Source organism: Coregonus lavaretus (genome assembly GCF_964263955.1).
Source record: "Coregonus lavaretus genome assembly, contig: HAP1_SCAFFOLD_1791, whole genome shotgun sequence".
Taxonomy (NCBI): Eukaryota; Metazoa; Chordata; class Actinopteri; order Salmoniformes; family Salmonidae; genus Coregonus; species Coregonus lavaretus.
The window spans coordinates 12,501-22,500 of NW_028166113.1; the positions used below are offsets into that span (position 1 = coordinate 12,501).

The 10,000-nt window shown below is 43.9% G+C and overlaps 1 protein-coding gene across 1 annotated transcript in view; it reads left to right on the forward strand.

The window, feature by feature from the left end:
* The window catches only part of LOC311114059 (puratrophin-1-like), a gene marked incomplete at its 5' end in the record, with an annotated part of 18,586 nt that overhangs the window by 5,203 nt on the left and 3,383 nt on the right, over positions 1-10,000 (forward strand). The window contains 4 exons of the mRNA XM_084189332.1: positions 286-456; positions 2,465-2,645; positions 3,701-3,817; positions 4,031-4,288. Coding sequence (XP_084045458.1) covers positions 286-456; positions 2,465-2,645; positions 3,701-3,817; positions 4,031-4,288 — 727 coding nt within the window. The remainder of the gene's footprint in view (positions 1-285; positions 457-2,464; positions 2,646-3,700; positions 3,818-4,030; positions 4,289-10,000) is intronic.

Below are 10,000 nucleotides of genomic sequence, written 5' to 3' on the forward strand. Positions count from 1 at the left end.
ATTCCACTCCAGCCATTACCACGAGCCAGTCCTCCCCAATTAAGGTGGCACCAACCTCCTGTGTGGTACAAGTTATGGTACAATGATAATATGACAAACTCTCGGTGTCAAGTGGGGATTGTAAAATACCACAGTGATACGGTTTTAGACTTGCTTTAGCAGCCAGGACTTTCACTTCCTCGTGTTCAGAAACAGCAGCGGCGTGAGGAACGAGACTTGGGAGGATGGCAACGTGCAACGTGAACTCTTGTATACTGAGCCTGTCTCTTCTCTTCTCCTCCCCAGGTGAATCTGAAGGAGCAGGGTCAGTTGGTCAGACAGGATGAGTTCTGGATCTGGTACGGCAGGAAGAAGTGTCAGCGCCATGTGTTCCTGTTTGAAGACCTGGTGCTGTTCAGTAAACCCAAACGCATCGAAGGAGGACTGGACGTTTACATCTACAAACACTCCTTTAAGGTTGGGCCCTCCATATCTACAAACCCTCCTTTAAGGTAGGGCCCTCCATATCTACAAACCCTCCTTTAAGGTTGGGCCCTCCATATCTACAAACCCTCCTTTAAGGTTGGGCCCTCCATATCTACAAACCCTCCTTTAAGGTTGGGCCCTCCATATCTACAAACCCTCCTTTAAGGTTGGGCCCTCCATATCTACAAACCCTCCTTTAAGGTAGGGCCCTCCATATCTACAAACCCTCCTTTAAGGTAGGGCCCTCCATATCTACAAACCCTCCTTTAAGGTTGGGCCCTCCATATCTACAAACCCTCCTTTAAGGTAGGGCCCTCCATATCTACAAACCCTCCTTTAAGGTTGGGCCCTCCATATCTACAAACCCTGCTTTAAGGTTGGGCCCTCCATATCTACAAACCCTCCTTTAAGGTTGGGCCCTCCATATCTACAAACCCTCCTTTAAGGTTGGGCCCTCCATATCTACAAACCCTCCTTTAAGGTTGGGCCCTCCATATCTACAAACCCTCCTTTAAGGTAGGGCCCTCCATATCTACAAACCCTCCTTTAAGGTTGGGCCCTCCATATCTACAAACCCTGCTTTAAGGTTGGGCCCTCCATATCTACAAACCCTCCTTTAAGGTTGGGCCCTCCATATCTACAAACCCTCCTTTAAGGTAGGGCCCTGCATATCTACAAACCCTCCTTTAAGGTCTCCTATAAACATTATTTTCAGTTGGTGTTGCACCAAAACAGAATAAGCACGGTGAGATACTGTGGTCAGTTGTAGTGGTGACAGGGATGTGGTTATACTGTGGTCAGTTGTAGTGGTGACAGGGATGTGGTTATACTGTGGTCAGTTGTAGTAGTGACAGGGATGTGGTTATACTGTGGTCAGTTGTAGTGGTGACAGGGATGTGGTTATACTGTGGTCAGTTGTAGTGGTGACAGGGATGTGGTTATACTGTGGTCAGTTGTAGTGGTGACAGGGATGTGGTTATACTGTGGTCAGTTGTAGTGGTGACAGGGATGTGGTTATACTGTGGTCAGTTGTAGTGGTGACAGGGATGTGGTTATACTGTGGTCAGTTGTAGTGGTGACAGGGATGTGGTTATACTGTGGTCAGTTGTAGTGGTGACAGGGATGTGGTTATACTGTGGCCAGTTGTAGTGGTGACAGGGATGTGGTTATACTGTGGTCAGTTGTAGTAGTGACAGGGATGTGGTTATACTTTGGTCAGTTGTAGTGGTGACAGGGATGTGGTTATACTGTGGTCAGTTGTAGTGGTGACAGGGATGTGGTTATACTGTGGTCAGTTGTAGTGGTGACAGGGATGTGGTTATACTGTGGTCAGTTGTAGTGGTGACAGGGATGTGGTTATACTGTGGTCAGTTGTAGTGGTGACAGGGATGTGGTTATACTGTGGTCAGTTGTAGTGGTGACAGGGATGTGGTTATACTGTGGTCAGTTGTAGTGGTGACAGGGATGTGGTTATACTGTGGTCAGTTGTAGTGGTGACAGGGATGTGGTTATACTGTGGTCAGTTGTAGTAGTGACAGGGATGTGGTTATACTGTGGTCAGTTGTAGTGGTGACAGGGATGTGGTTATACTGTGGTCAGTTGTAGTGGTGACAGGGATGTGGTTATACTGTGGTCAGTTGTAGTGGTGACAGGGATGTGGTTATACTGTGGTCAGTTGTAGTGGTGACAGGGATGTGGTTATACTGTGGTCAGTTGTAGTGGTGACAGGGATGTGGTTATACTGTGGTCAGTTGTAGTGGTGACAGGGATGTGGTTATACTGTGGTCAGTTGTAGTGGTGACAGGGATGTGGTTATACTGTGGTCAGTTGTAGTGGTGACAGGGATGTGGTTATACTGTGGTCAGTTGTAGTGGTGACAGGGATGTGGTTCCCCTTTAGTTTTTACAATGTAGAGATGTGATAAGCAAAAACTTAGAATCTTGGAAAAAATAGAATGTTATTTTGCTGGGAATCGCGTCATCTCCCTCCCTCCTTCCAGACGGCGGATGTGGGGATGACCGAGATGTCTGGGGACAACGGTCTTCGTTTCGAGGTGTGGTTCAGACGCAGGACCAGTAAGAACCAGACGTACGTTCTGCAGGCCTCCAACACAGACATCAAACATGCCTGGACCTCCAACATCGCACGTATCCTCTGGCAGCAGGCTACACGGAATAAAGGTAGGGAGGGAGGGGGGGAGGGAGGGAGGGAGGGAGGGAGGGAGGGAGGGAGGGGGGAGGGAGAGAGGGGGGGAGGGAGAGAGAGAGAGAGGGACCGCCCACCCATGGCAATAAAACCCTTAAATTGAATTGAGAGAGAGAATACCAAGAGCATAACAGTGGATAAAAGTTTTATCTGTGTCTGTCTGGGTTGGCTCAGTGTGGTTAATTCATCTCTGTGTTACTATCTGTGTCTGTCTGGGTTGGCTCAGTGTGGTTAATTCATCTCTGTGTTACTATCGACTGTCTGTCTGGGTTGGCTCAGTGTGGTTAATTAATCTTTGTGTTACTATCTGTGTCTGTCTGGGTTGGCTCAGTGTGGTTAATTCATCTTTGTGTTACTATCGACTGTCTGTCTGGGTTGGCTCAGTGTGTTTAATTCATATTTGTATCTATCTGGGTCTGTCTGGGTTGGCTCAGTGTGGTTAATTCATATTTGTATCTATCTGGGTCTGTCTGGGTTGGCTCAGTGTGGTTAATTCATCTTTGTATCTATCTGGGTCTGTCTGGGTTGGCTCAGTGTGGTTAATTCATCTTTGTATCTATCTGGGTCTGTCTGGGTTGGCTCAGTGTGTTTAATTCATCTTTGTATCTATCTGGGTCTGTCTGGGTTGGCTCAGTGTGGTTAATTCATCTTTGTATCTATCTGTGTCTGTCTGGGTTGGCTCAGTGTGGTTAATTCATCTCTGTGTTACTATCGACTGTCTGTCTGGGTTGGCTCAGTGTGGTTAATTAATCTTTGTGTTACTATCTGTGTCTGTCTGGGTTGGCTCAGTGTGGTTAATTCATCTTTGTGTTACTATCTGTGTCTGTCTGGGTTGGCTCAGTGTGGTTAATTCATCTCTGTGTTACTATCTGTGTCTGTCTGGGTTGGCTCAGTGTGGTTAATTCATCTCTGTGTTACTATCTGTGTCTGTCTGGGTTGGCTCAGTGTGGTTAATTCATCTCTGTGTTACTATCTGTGTCTGTCTGGGTTGGCTCAGTGTGGTTAATTCATCTCTGTGTTGTGTGTTCAGAGATCCGTAACCAGGAGCTGGTTTCCATGGGAGTGGGTAACAAGCCGTTCCTGGACATTAAACCCAGTGATTCTGCCATCAACGACAGGGCTATAGACTACATCATGAAGGGACGAGGTAACCACCAAACTAAACCACGCTCTGGGACCAGGATGTTACTGCACACAGCTTGTGTTAAGGCCACACTTAAACATTCTTAGTTCTCAGTTATAGGAGTGATGAAACTACCGCATCATTTTCAGTATAATTTAGGATGAGTTTTGACGTTCATTACAACAAAGCTGTCCCTGAATATATGACTAACCCGTCATGTCCTCTCCCGTCTCCCAGGTGCCAGAACGCGAGCCTCCATTGCTGTGTCCCTGTTCGATCACTCCAACCCCTTCAAACGTACAGCGTCGAGTAGCGGGGGGTCTGGCGGCGGGGCCCCTGCTGCGTCGGGCTCCTGCACTCTCCTGGGGCCCCTCAACCTGCACATGTACAGCAGCCAGAGCCAGGCCCTGCTGCCCGGGGGGGAGAGGCCCTTCATCAGCCCATGTATAGAGGAAGAGGAGTTGGAGCACGAGACCAGCAGCCAGCCCTCCATGAGTACATACTATATAGATCATCCCTCCACGAGTACATACTGTATAGATCATCCCTCCACGAGTACATACTGTATAGATCATCCCTCCATGAGTACATACTATATAGATCATCCCTCCATGAGTACATACTATATAGATCATCCCTCCATGAGTACATACTGTATAGATCAGCCCTCCATGAGTACATACTATATAGATCATCCCTCCATGAGTACATACTATATAGATCATCCCGCCATGAGTACATACTGTATAGATCATCCCTCCATGACTACATACTGTATAGATCATCCCTCCATGACTACATACTGTATAGATCACCCCTCCATGAGTACATACTGTATAGATCATCCCTCCATGAGTACATACTGTATAGATCATCCCTCCATGAGTACATACTGTATAGATCATCCCTCCATGACTACATACTGTATAGATCATCCCTCCATGAGTACATACTGTATAGATCATCCCTCCATGAGTACATACTGTATAGATCATCCCTCCATGACTACATACTGTATAGATCATCCCTCCAAGAGTACATACTGTATAGATCAGCCCTCCATGAGTACATACTGTATAGATCAGCCCTCCATGACTACATACTGTATAGATCATCCCTCCATGAGTACATACTGTATAGATCATCCCTCCATGAGTACATACTGTATAGATCAGCCCTCCATGAGTACATACTGTATAGATCAGCCCTCCATGAGTACATACTGTATAGATCATCCCTCCATGAGTACATACTGTATAGATCAGCCCTCCATGACTACATACTGTATAGATCATCCCTCCATGACTACATACTGTATAGATCATCCCTCCATGAGGACATACTGTATAGATCATCCCTCCATGAGTACATACTATATAGATCAGATCATCCCTCCATGACTACATACTGTATAGATCAGCCCTCCATGAGTACATACTGTATAGATCAGCCCTCCATGACTACATACTGTATAGATCAGCCCTCCATGAGTACATACTGTATAGATCATCCCTCCATGAGTACATACTGTATAGATCAGCCCTCCATGACTACATACTGTATTGATCATCCCTCCATGACTACATACTGTATAGATCATCCCTCAATGAGGACATACTGTATAGATCATCCCTCCATGAGTACATACTATATAGATCAGATCATCCCTCCATGACTACATACTGTATAGATCATCCCTCCATGAGGACATACTGTATAGATCATCCCTCCATGAGTACATACTATATAGATCAGATCATCCCTCCATGACTACATACTGTATAGATCATCCCTCCATGAGGACATACTGTATAGATCAGATCATCCCTCCATGACTACATACTGTATAGATCATCCCTCCATGAGTACATACTATATAGATCATCCCTCCATGACTACATACTGTATAGATCATCCCTCCATGACTACATACTGTATAGATCATCCCTCCATGAGGACATACTGTATAGATCATCCCTCCATGAGTACATACTATATAGATCAGATCATCCCTCCATGACTACATACTGTATAGATCATCCCTCCATGAGGACATACTGTATAGATCAGATCATCCCTCCATGACTACATACTGTATAGATCATCCCTCCATGAGGACATACTGTATAGATCAGATCATCCCTCCATGACTACATACTGTATAGATCATCCCTCCATGAGTACATACTATATAGATCAGATCATCCCTCCATGACTACATACTGTATAGATCATCCCTCCATGAGGACATACTGTATAGATCAGATCATCCCTCCATGACTACATACTGTATAGATCATCCCTCCATGAGGACATACTGTATAGATCATCCCTCCATGACTACATACTGTATAGATCAGATCATCCCTCCATGAGTACATACTGTATAGATCATCCCTCCATGAGTACATACTGTATAGATCATCCCTCCATGAGTACATACTGTATAGATCAGCCCTCCATGAGTACATACTATATAGATCATCCCTCCATGACTACATACTGTATAGATCAGCCCTCCATGACTACATACTGTATAGATCAGATCATCCCTCCATGAGTACATACTGTATAGATCATCCCTCCATGAGTACATACTGTATAGATCAGCCCTCCATGACTACATACTGTATAGATCATCCCTCCATGACTACATACTGTATAGATCAGCCCTCCATGACTACATACTGTATAGATCAGATCATCCCTCCATGACTACATACTGTATAGATCATCCCTCCATGAGTACATACTGTATAGATCATCCATCCATGACTACATACTGTATAGATCATCCCTCCATGACTACATACTGTATAGATCAGATCATCCCTCCATTAGTACATACTGTATAGATCATCCCTCCATGACTACATACTGTATAGATCAGCCCTCCATGAGTACATACTGTATAGATCAGATCATCCCTCCATGACTACATACTGTATAGATCATCCCTCCATGACTACATACTGTATAGATCAGCCCTCCATGAGTACATACTGTATAGATCAGATCATCCCTCCATGACTACATACTGTATAGATCATCCCTCCATGACTACATACTGTATAGATCATCCCTCCATGAGTACATACTGTATAGATCAGATCATCCCTCCATGACTACATACTGTATAGATCAGATCATCCCTCAATGACTACATACTGTTTAGATCATCCCTCCATGACTACATACTGTATAGATCATCCCTCCATGAGTACATACTGTATAGATCAGATCATCCCTCCATGACTACATACTGTATAGATCAGATCATCCCTCAATGACTACATACTGTATAGATCAGCCCTCCATGAGTACATAATAATATAATAATAAGCCATTTAGCAGACGCTTTTATCCAAAGCGACTTACAGTCATGTGTGCATACATTTTTATGTATGGGTGGTCCCGGGGATCGAACCCTCTACCCTGGCATTACAAGCGCTGTGCTCTACCAATTGAGCTACAGAGGACCATATATATAGTATATATAGTATACATACTATACAGATCATCCCTCCATGACAACATACTGTATAGACCATCCCTCCATGACTACATACTGTATAGATCATCCCTCCATGAGTACATACTGTATAGATCAGATCATCCCTTCATGACTACATACTGTATAGATCAGACCATCCCTCCATGACTTCATACTGTATAGATCATCCCTCCATGACTACATACTGTATAGATCATCCCTCCATGAGTACATACTGTATAGATCATCCCTCCATGACTACATACTGTATAGATCATCCCTCCATGACTACATACTGTATAGATCAGACCATCCCTCCAGTACTACACGGCCTGTCTCAGGACAGTATATCAGGGTAGTACTACACAGCCTGTCTCAGGACAGTATATCAGGGTAGTACTACACAGCCTGTCTCAGGACAGTATATCAGGGTAGTACTACACAGCCTGTCTCAGGACAGTATATCAGGGTAGTACTACACAGCCTGTCTCAGGACAGTATATCAGGGTAGTACTACACAGCCTGTCTCAGGACAGTATATCAGTGTAGTACTACACAGCCTGTCTCAGGACAGTATATCAGGGTAGTACTACACAGCCTGTCTCAGGACAGTATATCAGGGTAGTACTACACAGCCTGTCTCAGGACAGTATATCAGGGTAGTACTACACAGCCTGTCTCAGGACAGTATATCAGGGTAGTACTACACAGCCTGTCTCAGGACAGTATATCAGGGTAGTACTACACAGCCTGTCTCAGGACAGTATATCAGGGTAGTACTACACAGCCTGTCTCAGGACAGTATATCAGGGTAGCCTGTCTCAGGACAGTATATCAGGGAAGTACTACACAGCCTGTCTCAGGACAGTATATCAGGGTAGTACTACACAGCCTGTCTCAGGACAGTATATCAGGGTAGTACTACACAGCCTGTCTCAGGACAGTATATCAGGGTAGTACTACACAGCCTGTCTCAGGACAGTATATCAGGGTAGTACTACACAGCCTGTCTCAGGACAGTATATCAGGGTAGTACTACACAGCCTGTCTCAGGACAGTATATCAGGGTAGTACTACACAGCCTGTCTCAGGACAGTATATCAGGGTAGTACTACACAGCCTGTCTCAGGACAGTATATCAGGGTAGTACTACACTAGCAGCTTAGATCATCAAGAAAGGTCACAACTGTCCCTCAATCGCATGGTACTGTTTTTTTTATTGGTCCATCCACCACGCCCCCTCTTCGGAGGACAAAATAACTTTGTTTTGACAGCTTTTTATTTTCTTGTTGCATGTACATTCTACACACATTTTACATACATGGCATTTTTTTTTCACAGTAGTTACATAACAAGAATATAGTTATTTGATATACACTACCAGTCAAAAGTTTGGACACACCTACTCATTCAAGGGTTTTTCTTTATTTTTGCTATTTTTTACATTGTAGAATAATAGTGAAGACAACAAAACTATGATATAACACATATGGAATCATGTAGTAACCAAAACAGTGTTAAACAAATCAAAATATATTTTATATTTGAGATTCTTCAAATAGCCAAGAGTGTGCAAAGCTGTCATCAAGGCAAAGGGTGGCTATTTGAAGAATCGTAAATATAACATATAATTTGATTTGTTTAACACTTTTTTGGTTACTACATGATTCCATATGTGTTATTTCATAGTTTTGATGTCTTCACTATTATTCTACAATGTAGAAAATAGTAAAAATAAAGAAAAACCCTTAGAGTAGGTGTGTCCAAGCTTTTGACTGGTACTGTACATATCTGGATAGACAGTACTTAAACACATACGGTATACATTATATATCTTGTTTTCAGTCATAACTATTATAGAACATGAGCTTTTAAACCCCACCCCTCAGCTACTCTCTGTCCATCCCACCTATCTTCTTAACCCCACCCCTCAGCTACTCTGTCCATCCCACTGTTAATTATTTAACAAACTATTTTAGTGTCTCTGTGCGTCTCCCAAAAGGTTGTAAGTCTTTTGGGATTTAAGTAACGGCCAGAGTCCCGGTCTGCATAGTCAGAGATATTTATTCATTGAGAATTCTGCCATCACAATTTCAGAGTCCATCTTTTATACTCATACGTCATACAAAAAGAAATCCCTTCCCTCTGTAGGCGGGCTGTAGTTTTCCACTCTAAAACTGCTCTACTGACCTTCAGTTCACACACACATATACACACATGCATACACACATACATACACACACACACACACACACATCCTACTCCCTGCTTTACTCAGTTATTGCCGTTCTCACAATATTCTGCACCATGTTTTCATAACAGTTTCTCCCCTCCCTAAATTGGGAGGCCTCTTTATCTTAGTTTCCCAGTTGTCTGTAGCCAGTTCTCCTTGTCCTTTGTTGTCTGGTCTAACTCTTACTCACATTGCTAAATAGTAGCACAATGTCATAATCTTTACTGGTCCTACACTCACACATTTCTAACACATTATACACAGTTTCAGGGTGTAATAATTAGTCATTAATAATTAATCTATCACCCACCCCACCCCTCAGCTACTCTGTCCATCCCACCTATCACCTAAACCCCACCCCTCAGCTACTCTGTCCATCCCACCTATCACCTAAACCCCACCCCTCAGCTACTCTGTCCATCCCACCTATCACCTAAACCCCACCCCTCAGCTACTCTGTCCATCCCACCTATCACCTAAA